The sequence below is a fragment of the Mesoplodon bidens genome, assembly GCF_964165515.1.
Source record: "Mesoplodon bidens genome assembly, chromosome: 4".
Taxonomy (NCBI): domain Eukaryota; kingdom Metazoa; phylum Chordata; class Mammalia; order Artiodactyla; family Ziphiidae; genus Mesoplodon; species Mesoplodon bidens.
The window spans coordinates 78,295,378-78,315,321 of record NC_138160.1 but is presented as its reverse complement, the minus strand read 5'-3'; the positions used below and the strand labels follow the sequence as shown (position 1 = coordinate 78,315,321).

General features: G+C 36.3%; 1 protein-coding gene across 1 annotated transcript in view; it reads right to left on the bottom strand.

The window, feature by feature from the left end:
- FAM81B (family with sequence similarity 81 member B) overlaps positions 1–19,944 on the bottom strand; it is a 49,163-nt gene that overhangs the window by 5,262 nt on the left and 23,957 nt on the right. The window contains exons 5-6 of the mRNA XM_081232696.1: positions 11,970–12,099; positions 6,103–6,209 (exon numbers count right to left, since the gene is read on the bottom strand). Of these exons, the coding sequence (XP_081088822.1) occupies positions 6,103–6,209; positions 11,970–12,099 (237 nt within the window). The remainder of the gene's footprint in view (positions 1–6,102; positions 6,210–11,969; positions 12,100–19,944) is intronic.

The following is a 19,944-nucleotide window of genomic DNA, read 5'->3' as shown; positions in this document are numbered from 1 at the left end:
TTGTTGAAAATATTCAGGACTCCCTTACAATGTGGGGTGACTTGAAATAATTTACTCTAATGATCAGGAAAAGTTACATGCGGCTAATTTAGCTTGTGATTTATTTAGACTCTGGGTCACTCTGCAATGTCTGCAGACATTTTTGGTTGTCACAAATAGGAGGTGCCACTGACCTGTGGTGGGTAGAGGCCAGGATGCTGCTAAACATCCTACAGTGCACAGGGCAGCTCCACAACTAAGAATTATCCAGCCCAAATGCTAATAGTGCCAAGGTTGAGAAACTCAGATTTGGATGATGAAATCAAGGAATGGAAAGGTAGTTACTTTTCCAATACTTACATTTGTTGTAGTATGATAGTTAAATTCCGATCTTCATTTTTCACCTAGAAAGCATACCTGATGCAGATGAGTATCTCAACATTGAAGAAGATGAAGTTGGTTACTCTTCCTGTTCTTAGTCTAATCATGATTTTTAAACACTTGTGCTGCTGGCTAACAACAGGTGTTGGATCTCAGACAAATAAGCCCCCAGCTGATAGGTGGACAACTTCTTTTTAGCCAACTGTTACCTCTATCTGGAACATTCTTCTTTAGAATATACAATGGCTCCTGCCCTAATTTCATTCAGATTTATATTCAAGCACCACCTTATCACAGAAGCTTTTCTTGTTTTTGACAACATTAAAAAAACTTTGTCCAACCTGACACTCCCTATTCCTTTACCCTTCTTTATTTTTCTCCAAAATGCTCATCATCATGTGATATATATTATATATATATATATATATATCTTCTCCACTAGCACATGAAAGCAAGGATTTTGCTTTGTTCATGGCTGTGACTAATGCCTGGAATATACAAAGTGCTCAGTTAAGTAGAGGTTGAATAAATGATTTATTATTTTTCATTGAATACCTTTTATTAGGGCCGTTCACAAATAACAAATCATAGACTTGTCAAGCTATTTAGAGACCTAATCTTTGATTTTCATCTTCCCTGGTCTCTGGTGGAAGAATTAATTAATAGTGATGGTTAAGGGGGACCGTAAATCTCCAGATAACTAAGAGGTGGCTTTACAATCAAGAATCCGTCCTTCAGTGCTCACCTTCACTGTGTAAATAAATGAGAGCATTTACTCTCATCACTGATAAAATATTAAAATCCCTCTGAAAATCAAGGAACCATTAAATGTACCCAGGTAATGTCTCTAGAAGGACATGGCAGTAATTGAAACTCTGAAATTATACCATAAAGACTGAATTACTTCTTATGACCCTCTTATTACAAGGTTTTGCCTGCAATTGGAGACTCACTTTCCTGATAACAATCAGAAGTCAGATTCTTCTGCTGGTAGTTTATTAAAATATGAAAGCATTATTTAAAAAGCATTCTCCTTGAAAGGTATAAAGGATAAAAATAGAGGTTTATGTAAATCTTTGTCTCTCTTTAGACTTTTTCCTAACATAGTGGACATGATTTACCATGTAAGAATTATCTTTCTGTTAATTATAACATACAGTTACTGTGTTAACTGTATGTTAATTTTAACATACAGGTAAAATCTCAATAGGATGAATTTATCTAGTATGACGCTCACATTTTAGTTCCCAAATCTCCTATACAAGTGGTTATGGGAGCACTTCAGTCAGATATAGTTAGATACAGATAGGTAGCTAGGTAGATAGATGGATAGGTAGATAGATTGATAGATAGCTTTTTCTTTCCTTTTTCCTCAAAACACAAGTCAGACTTTTAAATTATAACCAGAGACCTCACTAGGATAAATGTGAGATAAAGGCTGGTTTTTAAAAAAATTTTCATACTAATGGAATCAGGTTAAAATGTACACCAAGTTCAATTATAAGGGAGAAAGTTACAGAAAACTAAAAGAAAATTTAATGGGGCTCTATAGACATAACCAGAGCCCAGGGTAGAGAGCTGTGGCGAGAGTGAATGGTGAGGGCAGAGTATGGGGCTTGGAACAAATATCCCAGTGACCTCCCTGGTTCTGGATGACATACATAAATGAGGACATAGCTCCATCCTGGGCTAGTTTTACCAGTTCACTTATGTCTCAAACCCAGTTGTCTTGCATTCAACAATCTGTTGCATGAATTTTTTTAGAAGATGTGAACATTTTGAATTCTTGGAAACTGTTACTATTACCAGGCTCTCAAGAATTCAGATGGTGGCTCTAACCAAATGGGAATATAAAAAGATTTAGTGCTCTTTGATGGGCTGTAAACACAGAAGATGTTTTCATTTTTTGTAATCATATCTGAATAAGGGCTTTAGACTTGGTACTATTGCTTCTTTAGAGATTGAGTCTAAGAGTCTTAGTTTCATGTCAGAAGCAAGAAATAAATTTCAAGAAACTTTTTTTCTACTAAGTTTATACCAATATATCTTAAATTAATTTCTTCTCAATGTTCTCTGATTTCTAATTAGTGAGACTAATTAAAAAGCAATTCTGACTCCACTCTGATACGAAGACTTTTGTTAATTGTTCATTCTAAATTGTACTTGAGTTTAAATATCAGTACCTTTATAGCCTCATACCATCATAGTTTTGATGTGATTTTTCCCTTCCCTAAATTTCTGTAGCACAGTTAGTTTACTACAGTAGATGGAATTATGAGATGGAGACATCACAAACTGACAAAAATAACCTGAGATTTGGAGTCAGAGACTTTCTAGCTGTGTGGCTTTGGGTAAATTGTTTAATTTCCGTGACTATAAGTTTCCTTGTTTTTAAAGATAAGACCCAGACTGCAGAGCTGGGTGTACCTGCACATCTTGAGCACTTAGGGATTGGTAGGCATTTAAAAATGGCAATGAATATTTATTATTTCTGCCTACTGATATATCTCATTTAACACCATCTCAACTTTTACTTTACCTGTTATGAGCTTGTTACTTATTTATGTGTTTTCTCCCCCACTGTATATGGCCATGATTATGTCTTTGGATATTCCAAAACACAACTTACATATTATAGGTGCTCTAAACATACATTCATTCACTGGCTTCTATTTGTGTCTGAATGTGCTGGGTGTGGAGGATACAAAGATAAATGAGACAGGTCCTTGCTCTGGTCCACTTTCTACTGTGGTAGCATTTTCAAAGCTGTGTGGTAAGGTTTGACGCTATACATTTGCTTCATTGACCAAATGCTTTTTCTTATAAATCACTATCAACTCAACAGTGTCAGCAACAAGAGCTATTCAGGGAGTGACTGGTCGGTGCTGCCGTGCCCACCCCTTGCTGAAAAACAGCCATAGTTCATGATGGCTGAGACTCTTGCTCTATAAGCACTCAGTTGTCAGCTTAGGACATTACTTAGCTGAACATCTGACTAAGGCCCTTCTGGAAAGAGAAGGCTCAGTGCAGGTGTCCAGATGCACAGCCTGTGCATTTTCTTTGTCAAGTCTAGTGATCAGTGCCAAAGTCCCAAAGATTCACTAGAAAACCCCAAGACAGTATTGTGGCTTTTAAGTTCAATATAAAATATGTTCAGTTGACCATTAAACTTGAATTTGTTAAAGTTTCTAAATGGGAAAATTGCTCAGTTAAACTTACACTTTAATGTTATTAAAAGCATTTAATCCCTTTGTTCAGAAACAGTTGTTTCTTAAAAAAGTAAAGCAAATTCTATACCCCATCCACTTTGCTTTGAGAAGTGCTCTGATTGAAAAGAAGAAGAAAAAAAGAGCCCTACCTGCCTTACTTTCTCTTTGAGCAAAATACTTTGCAATACATAACTCAGTCAAAGGGTTAATATCCCTAATGTGAAGGAATCCTACCAACTGATAAGAAAGTGATGAAGATAAATGGTAAGAATGGGCAATTCACAGAAAAGGAAATTCAAAGGGTGAAGGGAATGCAAATGAAAACGAGATGCTATTTTTTATCCTTTAATTGGCAAATATTAAGAAGAATATCCATCGTGGATGAGAATGTACAGAAAGGTCTTCTCATGCATTGCTGGTGTGAGTAAATTGCTACAACAATTTTAGAAAGAAATTTATAAAAATTAATAAAAACATAAACTCTGACCTAAGAATCTTGCCTGTAGAAATAAAAGCACCTATATCTAAGGAAATTTAAGGAAATGCACACAATAATTTTTGTTTGTGGTAGCTATAAACTGGAAAGAATCTATTCATCAATAAGATAAATGAGTGAATTAATTATGACATATCTGTAAGTTAAAATATTATGCAGCTGTGAAAAATAATGCTAGAAAAATATTCACTGATCTAGAGAGAGATACCCAAGATGTCCTGGAAAAAAACAAATTATTGAGTAATGTGTATAGGATTTATTTTAAAAACCCATGCTCTCTCTTTGTATATAATGTATGTTATATATATTATATATGTATATACATAAAATCTCCCTTTTCTGTTACATATTTATATTAATGAGGGGGAAAGTGAGGAAGGATACACCCCTGGTGTTAGCATTGGTTACATTATGAAGCTTGAATGGTGACCTCTATTTTCATCTTTGCCTTATTTTATTTGTTACGATGAATGCATATTACTTTTTAATTTAAAAAATCAGTGGAGAAATTTTAATAAAAAAAGAGTCAATTGTATAATTGAATTACTAGAGCTTATAAGTGTTTGCCTGGGGGAAAAATCTCGTTTATAAATTCACTACTACCTACTGTAATACTAATGACATTTTAAGACTTCATTATTTCAAGTGAGAGAAAGATTCCAGTTTTTACTGTTACAAAAGTGTCCAGATTCAGATTTAACTATTTAGATGATTCATCTGTAAGCCGATTTCCCACAGGACTGCAGGTGGAAAAAGTATGCAGCACCTGCAGTGAAGCAGTCAGCCCTAGATCTCAAACATTTCCTTTTCCCCTCTTTTCTATTTGTTAATATTCTTGATCCCTTTAAGCCAGTCTTCCACTCCAGATTATAAATCCCTTTCCTCCCCCAATAAAATCCCTTCTTAAATTGTACTTCTAGAAACAGTTTACTTTTCTATTTCTCCTTTGGACACTTTTCTTTATCTTAATTCTAAGTTAAGGGATTAGATCAATCATGACACAGATATTTACTGAGCACCCTCATTGTGCTAGAATTTAAGAACCTAGGCCTGCTTTTTTTAGAGTATGAAGAAAGTAGGTATTTTCTGTTTACCCAAGACACTTACTTCTCTGAGTTTTAGTGATGACTAAATATATCAGTTTCTAAGACACACGTTTTTCCTAACTTAACATCTCTGAAATTGGGAGGTGTCATAAAATGATAGCATGCTATGGTTTAATTGTTAGCTTCATGTCTTAGAGGTACAAGAATGTAATGGTATATCTAATAGTCAATGGCATTTAGATTTAATGAAATATGGTAGAGATGGGTAAAAAGGGAGAAAGAGTATACTCAGAATACGATTTGACCAAGGCATTAAACTCAAGCGATGTGGGACAAAGAGGAGAAAGAACAAGAATAGAAGGGGCAGTAAGGTGGTATCATCTAAGTGCCTAGAATTTCCCTTTGCCTGAACCATGGTGTCAGGAAATGGTGGTCATTTAAATAAGAAAGGAGGATTTGAGGATAAGGAGGGCAGTAATCTGAATGTTTGTGGCATCTTGTCTCCTTTGTTGCTCTCTCCATTGTACAGGGGAAAACTCAGTGTAATGTGGGATAGAGACCAGTATTAAAATAGGGATACTGTAAAGAACTAAGGAGAGGGTCTTAGAAGAAATCATTAAAAAAAAAGCTTGTGAATCAAAGTTTTAAAAAAATTATTTGATAATCCTGTGGAATCAGTGTATGTTCAATTGTGCTTTACATTGAGGCATTTTAATGTACAATTGATAAGTTAAAATTATACTCTATCAGAAAGTATCATTTTAGTTGAGATATTATACCAAAAAAGAGAATGACAAATTAATATATATATGTTAAAATTAAGAATATTGTATAAATTACTTTAGTGTAAAATATTCTCTGCATCAGTTTGTTGATTTAATTCTTGGACAGGTTCAAATTCCTGGGATAGGATTTTATTTAATGCCAGTGCTTTCATTAAGCAAAACCCTTTGGAATGCATTAAACAATTAAAAATCTTCCATTCACTTACTTGAACTCCAAAAGGTTCATTTCTTGGTGATAATCCCCCTGGACCATCTTTAAATTTGAGATTTGCTCAGAACTGGAAGCCTCTATCTTTCCTAAGAGCTGCATTACCTAATGAAAGTACAAAAGGGAGTGTTTTTGTGTGTGAACAAAAACACTAGCACTTACGTTAATTATACTTTATTCCTAAAGGAGCCCAGAAGAAAAGCCCAGCTTTGAGCCTAAGGCATGTCTGCATTTGAAAATTATTTTTTTCAAAGGAACGGTTCAACAGTTATAGCACTGTCTTCAGGGAAAGAACAATAGGGGAGTGTTCCATTCTGCTGTCTATAATATTCTTTCTGAAAATAGATTACCTGATGATGTGACAAAAACATGCTATGGACATTAGTTTATCAATTTGTTAATTTGATTATTTCTTTACTTTCCGTCTCCCCAGTTACAATGTAAGCCACTCTATCTTGTATCACCACTGTATCCTCAGTGCGCCTTAGACGACCAATGGTAGATGCTCACCAAATGCTATTGAATAAATGCTTAAATGCACAATTGGGCTCTGCAAAGAAAACACCTGAGTGGCCTAAGATCAGGCCTCAGGAATTTCCAGGTAGGATTCTGACATGAGCACAAGTAAATCCCAAGTGAAATGACTTATGGCATTTTAAACATAGGAAAAAACAAGCTCATGTTTGGAAGTTAGGGTAAAAGCGCCTTCCACATTGCTGGAAGCATTGAAGAAGTTCTTTAGGTAAAAGGACTGGATTGGGAAATAGATACATGATTATGCAGCCCATAATCATGTCAAAAGTAATCGCTGTCAAGGGGAATGAAACGACATGATTGCTTTTAGCCAAACTCAACTGCTGAAAGAGATGGTCATGTGGAGGTGAGTGGGTACTTAAAATCCAAGTTCTCTTAGAAAAGAAAGAGGTGAATAATGGAAGGATTTGAATAGGTAAATGTTGGGTGGGCAACCAACAGCACACGATTGGTTATTTATACAAGATACACATAAAACAGACTACTTATAGAAAGTACACTCAAAAGCAGAATTGTTAACAATGAAGCATGGGCAAATTAAGCATGGCCAAAGCAAAGGAAAAGAAAGCAGGCAGAGCAACATCATTAGATAAAATGTTATTCAAGGCAAAATATGTAAAAGGGAACAAAAATGATCATTTTATAGGTAAAAATCATTCTTTTTAAAATACACTGAAAAATAGTTTTGAAACTTTACCTTATATATTGAGCAGTTGTAGAATTACAAGGATAAACTAACAGAGATAATATATTACAGATTTTAAATGACTTCTCTTGACTTACTGGTCAAATAAGTAAAATATAAATAAGTATATAAAAAGATAGGACAAATATAGTTTATTTATACATTTACATGCCAAACAATCAAACTTGCAAACAGAAAACACTCATTCTTTCCCAGTGCCCATTTACAACTAAGTACACATGTGACTACAAAGAAACTCTCAAATTATTCCAAAAAGCAGGAAAAGCAACTAACTACACTGCATTTAAACTAGAAATTAATAAGAAAAGTATAAAGAAACAAGAATCTAACCATTTGAGTAAAAAAAACTTTTAAAATTCTGTTGTTTAATTCCCCAGTGTTTCACATGAAAATGTGCCTCTCAGGTCACCTACAGTAAAGAGCGTATTATGGCCAAGGGCCTTGACTGCTGTGCTCAAAACCCATCACCATCTCTTTCCCACCAAATCATCAGGCCCTGACACTTTCAGAAGTAAAGCTACCAAATCCTTAATGAATAGATAATTATAATGCTCTTTAAACTGTTACAGAGCATAGAAAAAGAAGAGAAATTTCCAAATTATCTTAATCAAATCAGTGCAACATTGATTCCAAAATCTGAAAAAGATTGCACAAAAAATGACCCTCGAGACTAATCTCATTTGTAAACATTGATGCAAAATTCTTAAATAAAATATCAGCAAATAGTGTTCAGCAGCCCAATAGAAAAACACATCATAATCAAGTGCAACTGATTCTTTTTTTAAAGTTAAGATGGTTTAATAATAGGAAATTTATTAATACAAATAATTATGCTAATATAGGAGAAAACTGACATTATTTGCACAAATACTAAAAAGTTATTTAACATAATTCATAATCACTTTTTAAAATTGAGATATGATTGACATTTAACATTGTGTTAGCTTTATTTGTAGAGCATGATTTGATGTATGTGTATACTATAAAATGAGCACCACAATAACTTAACATCCACCACCTTACAATTTTTTTTCTTGTGATGAGAACTTTGAAGATCCACTCTCTTAGCAACTCTCAAATACATAATACAGTATTGTTAACTATAGTCATTATGCTGTACATTATATCTACAAGACTAATTTATTTTCATAATCTTTCTTGATTTTCAAAACCTTAGTAAAATAGGAACAATTGAGTATTAAACAGACTTATTGAGAAAACTTACTTCCTCCATCACAGGAGAGACACTGGGAACATTTCTGTTAAAGTCAGGAACAAGACCAGGATGCCCACTATCGCTGCATTACTATTTAATATTGCACCGAGTTATTATTCAAAACAATTAGAAAAAAGAGAAATTATGTGTATAAAATGGAAAAAGATGAGGTCAACTTATTATTCTTTAAAAATCATATGATTGTGTGCCTGGAAATACCAAAAACAACTGAAAAATTATTATAATCAAGAGAATTCACTGAAGTATAAAATTAATACAGCCTTTATAACACACAACTAAAAACTAGTTAGAAGATATAATGAAACCCCCATTACAGTAAACTAACAAAAAAGATGATGAAATCTCAAAATACATTTAAGGTGTTGCCTAACCTACATGAGGAAAATTTGAAACCACTCCTGAAGGATATAAAAGTGAACCTGAACAAACAGGAAGTATGCTGTGTTCTTGGATAAAACATTCAGCATTATGACTATATCAGTTCTAAAATTAATTTATAAATTTAACATGATTTCAATAAAAATTAAGGCAGAGTTATTTGTTGATTTATTTGCTGGAACTAGACAGGCTGATTTTAAAATCATATGCAAAAACAAATAAACAATTATCACCAGGAAAAGGGAAAAAGGAAAGCAGTGGAAGGGACTAACCCTACCGGATAGTAAAAATACTACAAAGTCTCAATAATTAAAATAATAACTAAGACACATCCTATTCTAGGGAAAACTCCAAATGGATCAAGAATTTAAATATAAACAATAAAGTAAGCTTTGCATAGTGGCAGTATCGTAGCCAATGAGGTTTATCCGAGGCGCGATTATTGCTAATTGAAACAATAAAGCCATGAAAGTGCTTGAAGAAAATATGAGCAATTCTTTCAAGCCTTTGTGTGGGGAAGCTCGGTCTAAATGTGACTTAAAATTCCAGAAGCCACATACACAAAAAAAGACTGATAAATTTGGCTACAAATAGAGAACATATGCACATCAAAAGTCAAAAGACAACACACTGGAAAAATGTATTTGCAACTCATATCATCTCCCTAACATATAAAGAGCTCCTAGAAATTGAAAAGAAAAATAACCCAATAGAGAAATGGGTAAAAGATATGAATAGACAGCTCACTGGAAAAGAAATACAAATAGTTCTTGAATATATGAAAAGATGTAATAAGAAAGGCTAATTAAATACAGAGATGCTATCTTTTTCCTTTAAAAAAGGGCAAAATTCAAAAGTCAAACACTCATTGATGAGGCAATGGGGATATAGGACATTTTATATATTGTCGGTGGATATGCAATATGGTAAAAGCCCTGCAAAGAGCAAGATCTTTCAAAATAACAAACATAGGTACCTTTGGCCAAGCAATCCCACTTCTGAGTATTTATTCTACAGACATATCTACAGACACACTAAATAACATAAGTGCAGCAATCCCACTTCTGTGTATTTATTCTACAAACATACCTACAGACACACTAAATAACATAAGTGCAAGATTATACATTGCAGCAATGTTTGAAAGGGCAAATTAGTGAAAAGAATCCAAATGTTCATCTATGAGAGACTGGTTAAATGAGCCATTATACACAGAGGAAGAGTACACAGTTGTGAAAAAGAATGAGGAAACAATGTATTGATAGGGTGGATCTCTAGGATATGTTTGTTTAGTTATAAAAACAAACAGGTGCATAGTAATACATATGTGTTTTGTGTAAAAAGGAAAAAAGAATATATATTTGTATTTGCTTCTATCTTTTTAAAGGCATACTGAAAGGATTCACAACAGACTAATAAAAATTGTTACCTGTGAGGGGCATGAATGTTGTGATAACTGGTGACAGAAGTGGGAGTGAAAATTCTTGGGGTGTATTTTCTCATAGTTTTGATTTTGAATCATATGTATGTATTATCTTAGAAAAACTAAGGAGAGGGAAACTAGAGTCTAATATCACCTTTGAAGTTAGATGCAAAATTAAATACTGAATTATTACAAAGACTGTATAGCTTTCGTTATAGAAATTCCAGAATGTTTCAGCATTGAGAAATGCTTTGACATAGCACATTAGAAGGCCAAAGAAATAAATAAGCTAATAAAGAGAAACCCAAACCAAAACATAACCATGCTGAGTTAGGCATTTGTTAATGTCCAAAAGGTGTTTTATAAAATTAAATGTTCAGTTCTAATAAAAACTAAGTAAAGTAGGATTGATGGATACTTCCTTAATTGATGGATACTTACTTAATACTTCCTTAATAAGTCTGATAAAAATATATCAAACCAGTAGCCAGCAGCAAACAACAAAGACATTTCCAGTGTAATCAGGAACAAGATAAGCTGCCTTCTTTGACCTCTTTTATGTAACACTGTTCCAGAAGTTCTGGTCAAGGCCTTAAGAAAAAAATCATGAAGTTTTACCAGAGAACTAGAGATAAAACTGTTATGATTTGTTGTTGATATGATTATCTTGAAAAACTGAGGGAATCAACCCTAAAACTATTAGGACTAATGAGATGGGTTTGTAGGAAGATGGACAAGCCTGGTGGGACTGGAGTAAACTGTGTGCCCCTGTGCACCTTCCACTCTTGATAAACTGGCTCCATGAACAAATAAACAGCAAGATTTCATCTCCCACAATTCCCAAAGGATTTCCACTTTGTTCTGCCCAAATGACTTCAGAGGAGATGTGTTTGTCTCACATAAAGTACGTGACAAAGTGGGGCATGGAAGAGTTTGCATTGGCTCCTTTCAATAAACCATTGCCTGGGAATGTGAAAAGAGGGAGAGACATTTCAGGCAAAAAGAGCACAGAGAACATGGATGCAGTGCAGTTTCTTGGAGTGAGTGGGACCTACCTACAGGTAGCTCAGTGTCACTGGGTCTAAAGCGTGAGCCAGGAAGCATGAGGGTGAGCTGTAGAGAAAAGCAGGGGCCAGTGTAGAGATGGCCTTTAAAATCCAGGCCAAAGGACTTGTGTATTATTTTGTAAGAGACATAACCCATTGCAGGGATGTAACATGATCAACTGACATGAATGCTGAACCTTTAATAGCATTATAATAGCTTCCATGGGAAATTCCTTTGCTTATTCTCTCTAGTTACACAGCCTTTGAGAAGAACCCAGAGAGTAAGGAAATAATGGCAACAGTAGAATCAAGCAGCATACGCTTACAAGAGGCGGCTGTTTGGGAACATCGGAGGCACTCATTCAATATTTGTTGATTATCCTGGCAGTGCTCATGGTGTATATACATGAGCTGTCGTATTTAAACCTTTTGGAGGAAAAGAGTTCTTTTGAGCAATTACCTCTTGACTGAGCTTTTTGATAAGCTATAATCATCTTGCTTCCTGCAGTAACACGTAAGAGTTCCAAATATTTTCAGTTACCTTCATATCCAAGTTTTTAGAAACAGTTTCTAGGGCGGACGTGAGCTCTTGAATTGTTTTTTCGAGTTGCCGGTGCTCGTGCCTGATGAAGTGAATGTCTCCAGAAAGCTTCATGATGCTGGAATCACATCTAGTGGCAAGATGAAAATTGGTTGTGAGATTGATAGGCTTATACCATTTTTAATACTATAGTAGGATCCGTGCATTCATTTGATGGCAAAAGTTCTAAAGTTCTTTGAATAGTGAGTTGGCAGGTGTAGGAGCATATACAGAAATCTGCCTCATCTTCCTCTTTTTTTCCAGAGGGAGAGAAACCAGGTTGGATCATGATACATTGGCCCAAATCAAATCACTGAGTTGGAGTAGATGAAGACTTTGGGGGAAATTGGGTAAAAGTTTAGATTTTTGGCCTGATATGTTAATTCAGTAATAGGAGTTCCAACAGATTTTGGGTATACTCCCTGCTGCCTATGGTTAGGCAAAATTGAAACTTTTCCTCTTCTACATTGTGTTCTGAATCCTCTTTCCTCCCTTTAGCCTCTTTCCTTGGCTCCCAGACTGTCAGTTCTCCTTTGGCTAAAAGAAGTGTCCCAAGACACCAAAGTCTTCCATCCCATCTTCAAAGGACAACGTCCTTTCTCTTAGACCCAGTGAAAACTCCCGCTCCTTGAGTGGTGTCAATCAAGTCTTATCTTAGGTTAGGACAAAAATAATCCACACTAACGTGTGGATTGAGCTTTGGCCCATTAAGTGGCATTTGGTATTTCCAGGAAGGAACCCTGGTGAAATGGGGTTGGAGTTCAGATTAACCATCTTCCCAGCATGTCAGGGAACCCCACCCATTATCCCAACTCACGGCCTCCCTTGGGAGAGAACAGGTTACATACTGTATTACCAGTTTCAATACACTCATATTTGCATGAAGGATAGGATGGAGAGCACTGTAGTGTTGTGTCTTTTTTTTTTTTTTTTTTTTTTTTTGCGGTAGGTGGGCCTCTCACTGTTGTGGCCTCTCCCCTTGCAGAGCACAGGCTCCGGATGCGCAGGCTCAGCAGCCATGGCTCACGGGCCTAGCCGCTCTGCGGCATGTGGGATCTTCCCAGACCGGGGCACGAACCCGTGTCCCCTGCATCGGCAGGCGGACTCTCAACCACTGCGCCACCAGGGAAGCCCTAGTGTTGTGTCTTTTGTATATGAGTCACCAGAGATCACTTTGAAGTTTGTCATTCTATAAGATAACTGTTTTGACAATATCATCAAGTAATATTTATTAGGAACTATATTTTCATATTGTCATGCTAAGTGCTATAAATATTGTTTTATGACTGTCAACAGTTTTTAGGCTCTAGAAGTGAATTTCTTTTTCTTAAGATTTTTGGTGCCAAAGTTGAGCCAAAGGTGAGCTAAGGATGGTAATTTTCCTGAGAAACCTCTTGAAAGGGATACCAGATAAATGGTGAGGGGTGGGGAGACTGCTGGGAGGAAAAATTAGGAAGTATTCTGATAAAAAATGGGAGCACCAAAGTCATGGGCGAAAGCCATTTCACACGTTTGTATATATAACCTGTTGTTGTCAGAACAACCTCTACTGTTGGTTAGAATATTCTTACGTGAGTTCACATTAAGACACCCACAGGCTACACGGGAGTAGTTGCTGCTGCCCCCTCTCCCTGCCGCCTCTCACCCAGCGCCACCTGCTCCCATGCTCAGGGACTGCTGGTCTGTGCGTTGTAGGCTAGTGGTTGAGGATTTAGTCAGATAGACGCGTCTTTGAGTTTGGCTTCTACTACTTCCTAGGTTTGTGATCTGGGACAATTTTTCTTAACGTCTGTAAGCTTCAGTTTCCCTTATCTGAGAAAAGGGGGTAACGATGCTGAGGTCACTGCATGTAGCTGCACAATTTGTCCCCTGCACAACTCCAGGGCGTGCCAGTCATATGGTGAGGGGGACAATGTGAACAATGTCTCCTGGAGTGCTGTGTGCTCAGCCTTCCAAACCATAAGTGGCTGTCTTGAAGAGTGGACCTGCCTAGGGTTATTGAAGGATGAAGGAGGTAATGAATGCAAAATGTTTAGCCAGTGGCTGGCACAGAGGGAGCACCCACACGGGATCAGCAGCTACTGTTTATTTCCTCAAATAAATAAACAGTTGAGAGTTGCCACCTTTTCATTTTCACCCCACCTCACCAGCTTAACCCCACACGTTGAAGTCAAGGATTAGTGGTTTTTCAAAGCTGCACTCCATATTTCAAAAGGAAGTTTCTCTTTCTCTCCTTTGAAGTGATTTTATTGTTTCTTTTAAAATAACACATGCTTGTTATAAAAAAATTACACATAATACAAAAAAAAAAGAACAAAGAAGAGAGTTAACATCATCCCAAATTCCACTTTTCAGAAATAGTCATTGCTAATATTTGGTTTTTATTTCATTCACCATTATACTAAATACACATATTATATAGATATGGTGTGTGGTTATATGTATATATATGTATATATATTACACATGTAGAGGAAAGAAAGATAGAAATATAATAAATTAATTTTAGAATATTAGGATTATAGGTACCAGTTTTAGTTAAAAACCTTACATTGAATTTTAATTTAACCTAAGGAAAGGAAACTATAGTGAAAAATGAAGAAATTGCTGAACTTCAAATATATATATATATATCTCCTCACTACAAGAGATATTTCTAAAAAATGAAGTTATAAAAAGCTAACATAGATTGAAATCATTATACTTTTTACAACTGCCATTTCAACTTTAGACATTATCTATTGGCCATATGCCAAAAAGTGAGCAACTAAATGTTTATATCCTTGCTCTTTCAACAGTTTTTGTTAATATTTTTCATTTTAAAAATAAGTTTTTATGACATTTACAGTGCGTTCTGCAACAAAATTTCCCACTCTTATTGAATCTTCATTCTATATTTAGATTCTATGTTCAATGACAGTCCTTTAAAACTATGATTTCTTAACTGAAATCCTTATTTTGATTTTTTTTTTTTTTTGGCTGCGTTCATTCTTTGTTGCTGCCCGCGGGCTTTCTCTAGTTGCAGCGAGCGGGGGCTACTCTTTGTTGAGGTGCTCAGGCTTCTCATTGCAGTGGCTTCTCTTGTTGAGAAGCATGAGCTGTAGGCACATGGGCTTCAGTAGTTGTGGCACATGAGCTCAGTAGTTGTGGCATGCAGGCTCAGTAGTTGTAGTGCATGGGCTTAGTTGCTCCACAGCATGTGGGATCTTCCCAGACTAGGGCTCGAACCTGTGTTCCGTGCATTGGCAGGCGGATTCTTAACCACTGCCCCACTAGGGAAGTCCCCCCTTATTTTGATTTATTCCTTGGTTGGCCAGATTTTGTCATCCAAATTTCAAAAGAAGGATCCAGGAAGCACTGGAATCTTTACATTCTTGAATACTTGAGAATGTCTGTCTGTTCTCTTATACTTGAAAGGTAATTTGGTTAAGAAGACATTATTGGGTCACTTTTTCTTTTGTTCAGAACATGATAGACATTGCTCCATTCTTATCTGGCACAGTTTGAGGTGGATAAGTCTGAGATGCCTATGTTTTTTCATTCTTTTATGTAATCTGTTTTGTCTACCTAGATGTCTAATGATTCTTTTTTGTTTTTCTTTTTTCTTCTATTGATTCGTTATCCTTGATATTCAATAACTTCAACCAGGTGTCTTGGTTTAATTGTTCTTATGTAAATTTTTCTGGGGTTGCAGTTTTCCTTTTGATCTACAGATTCAAATCTCTTGTTTCAAGAAAGCTTTCTCTCTTATATCCATAAATATTTTTTTCTTCTGAAGAATTTGTTCTTTTTCTTCTTTAGGAGCTCCTCTTATGTCTCTGTTGAATGAGGTCTATGTTGTGTTCCCTATACATCATTTCTCTAACCATTTTTATATGGAAAAGCATTTTTGCTTTGTACAGTTTGCTCATGCCTTTTTTAAAAAAATAACATTTTCAGTTGTTTGTATCTTCTTTCGGAGACTTCTAAAGTAGATTGAATCCCTGTAATATTTTAATGTTTTCTTTCACCTATCCCTGAGCAATTCCAGTTTATTTATCTCCTTTTGTTATTTGATAATCTCTTTTGCGGGGGGAACCCTTTTATCTCTTATTTTTATAAAAGTAAAACATGTTTATAGTTTAAAAGTCAATAATAACAAGAAGGCTAATAACACACTGCAGTGGTTCTTGGCTCTGCCTCTCCCTACTTCTCTCAGTTCGTGTCCCAGGAGGCAAGAGCCCGCCTTCACCCACACTGTCAGAGGTGCCTGGCCCCGCCCTCCTAAGCCTGTGAGAGTTCTGTGGTGTAAAACCAGGTCATTCTCAGCTTATCCCACAGCTTTAAAACTGGTCTCATTACATCTGCTCAGTCAGTTTCCCCAAGTCTATCTGTCTTCTAGGTTCCAGTGTTTCTAGGCTGATATCCCCTGTCTTTGTGGGTTTATGTTTTAAAGGGAAAACTCTTTTTTACTGTAGACTTAGTGGGGCTTTTGGAAGGAGCAAAATGACATGCGACAGTTCAATCAGCAATCTTCTTTTATCTCTTTCGTTTGCTCTTAATTTCTTTGAAACCAGGAGAACTTTGATTTGAACTCTTCCTCTGTTTTTCTGGGTAATTCCTGTCATGAGATATATTCATCAGTCTTACACTTTTATCTACCTACCTACCTATCGATCAATCAATCGATCAATCGACGGTGGTGGTAGTTTTCACACACAGGCCAGATTCTTCCTAAGTCCCACTTTCACATCTTCCTGAGATTCTGGCCACCGGCCTATGAGTGAGAGTATATATATATATATATTTTTTTTAATAATTTTTATTGGAGTAGAGTTGATTTACACTGTTGTGTTAGTTTCAGGTGTACAGCAAATTGAGTCAGTTATACATATACATATCTTCACTCTTTTTTAGATTCTTTTTCCATATAGGTCACTACAGAGTATTGATTAGAGTTCCCTGTGCTCTACCGTAGGTCCTTATTATCTATTTTATATACAGTAGTGTGTATATGTCAGTCCCAATCTCCCAGTTTATCCCTCCCTGCCCCCCTTACCGCCAGGTAGCCATGAGTTTGTTTTCTACATCTGTAACTCTATTTCTGTTTTGTAGATAAATTCATTTGTAACCTTTTTCTAGATTCCACATATAAGCAATATCATATGATATTCTTCTCTGTCTGACTTACTTTACTCAGCATGACAATCTCTAGGTCCATCCATGTTGCTGCAAATGGCCTTGTTTCATTCCTTTTTAATGGCCAAATAATATTCCATTGTATATATGTGAGTTAGTGTATGTTTGGTGGAGAGTAGATCACTTCCTCTACTCAGCCTTATTGTTATCAAATCTGTTGTTTCTTTAGGCCCAGGGAAGAGGGCACATCTCCCCATTTTCTCCTCAAAAACCAGATTGGTATATCTCACAACAAATCATCCTGATAGATTCTTTCATGTGATGTTATCGCCTCCTCTCCTTCCTCAGCCTGTTGCACCCCAGCTGGTTTCTCTCAGGCATGAAGTGGCAAGAAGGGAGGCCCCAGATGATAAATAACATGATTGCATCTTCAGCTCTTCCCCCTCTGCTCTTCTGTGTTGCCGACCTGAATCTCTCAAGGGACGTTTCCTACCTCTCCTGTGACTCACCCCATCCCCTGGGTAACATTGTTATATTCAAAATATTTGGTCTATGCCTTTCTGAATTACGCCTCTTGATTTGGAGGAAATCATTATGTTTAAGGTCTAAGGAGAACACTATCAGTCCAAACATCTCAGTATTTGCTAAGTGTGCTCTGTTTGTGGTTCGTGGTTATGGCAACTCCCATGTTCCAGTAAAGATAAAGTTTTTTGTTTTCTTCCCTTTATTTTTACTGGCATTGAGATGTCTCAGGTGAGAGGAGTTGAGTAAAAATATCTTTAACAAGAAGTCCCCACTCTTTTCAAAAGTTGACAGTATCCAAATAATATTGTTATTCTTTCTCCAAAGGACATGACTTATGCTTTTAATCCCACATCAACACAACTTTTATTTTTCATCTTCAGATCTGCCTTGAGGTCCCAAATAGTCAAGTGTGGATAGAGGGTTGGCCTCCTCTGGCTGCTTCTACAGATTGTAAGCCGTCTGTATGGCTGCCTTTTACATACCTGCCTTTTTCTTTTTTGCACATGAGACTAATCTATCAAATACAGTACAGAGTGTCAAAAGCAGGCCAGACAACTTCAAGAACCTCATCTCATTGGAAGTATTTGCTTTTAAACTGCCACTATATTGGAGTGGAAAATAAGATATAAAAGTCAAAGCACATTGTTGTTATCAAATATTGAGTTTGATTTATGAAGCAGTAAAAGGTTTGCTAGGAATTATATTAAAATAATCAACTTAGTTTCACTTATGCCAGAACACTAACTGGAATTAAGGTCAATATATGTGGGAGAAAAGTAATTAATCTGCCTCAGCTTGTCCATGGGTCGCTTGCCTGCAAAAATACGGAAAAGAAAAAATGGAAGTGTGAATTTAAATCTCATGGCTTTTAGCCAGAATCTGCCTCAAATCACTAGATTTAAGAAAGTTTCATAAAAGGGAGACATTTCAAGGAAAAATAAGACCTTGTCCTAAAATCACTGCTTCATATTAAAGGGGAAGGTATGTAAGCAATCAGAGAGCAAGTTGGAGGAATAGGGGGCTCTTGATTTTTCCCTCCTCCTTCAGTTGCACCAAATAAGCAGCAAAATGTGGATCAAGTCCCTCTGAGTAAAATTCAGAAACTGATTTAGAGCCTTCTACACATCAGGTAACTAATACCCACATCAAACTGGGTGGAAAAAGTTGAGACACACACATGCCATAAGCCCCATCCCTGGTGCAACACCTTACTGCTGGGAGGGAACCCCCAAATCCGATTCTCCATGGGGAGCAAAGGGTGTGGACCATACATCTAGCTGCCACCCAAGAGACTGGCTCCCAAATCACCTAGCCCTGAGACCCAATGGGGCTCATCTGTGAGTCCCTCGGGACCACAGAAAACAAAGAGGGGGTTTTAAATGGTCACATGATTTTAAAAAATGGGCAAAAACCTGAACAGATATTTGTCCAAAGATGGCGTACAAATGGCCAACAGGTACATGAAAAAGAGCTCTATATTACTAATCATCAGGGAAATGCAAATCAAAACCATATCACCTCATACCTGTTAAGATGAGAATTATCAAAAAAATAAAAGGTAACAAGTATTGGTGCAGATGTGGAGAAAAGGGAATCCTTCTACACTGTTAACAGGAATGTAAACTGGTATAGCCATTATACAAAACAGTATGGAGGTTCTTTTAAAAATTAAAGGCAAAACTGTCATATCATCCAGAAATCCCCCCTCTGGATACATATCCAAAGGAAATGAAATGAATACCTGGAAGAAATATGTACTTTCATGTTCATTGCAGCAATATTCATAATAACCAGGATATGGAAACAACCTAAGTGTCTTTGGATGAATAGATAAAGAAATTGTGATACACACACACACACACACACTCTGAAATTTTCAGCCTCAGAAAAGGAGACATTGCCGTTTGCAACAACATGGATGAACCTGGAGGATATTATGCTCAGTGAAAAAAGCCAGACACAGGAGGAAAAAACTGCATCATCTCATTTATATGTGGAATCTAAAAAAAGTCAAATACATAGAAGCAGAGAGGAGAACAGTGGTTACTAGGGGTGAGGAGGTGGGGGAAACGGGGAGACGTCGGTCAAGGGCACAAAGTGGCCGTTCTGTAGGCTGCATAAGTCTAGAGACCTAATGCACTGTGTGATGACTACAGTGAATAATGCTGTATTGAAGAATGGAAATATGCTAAGAGAGTAGATTTCAGGTGCTCTCATCACACACACAAAAAGGTAACTCTGTGAGGAGAAGATATGCTAATTAACTTGACTATAGTAATCATTTTAGTATGTA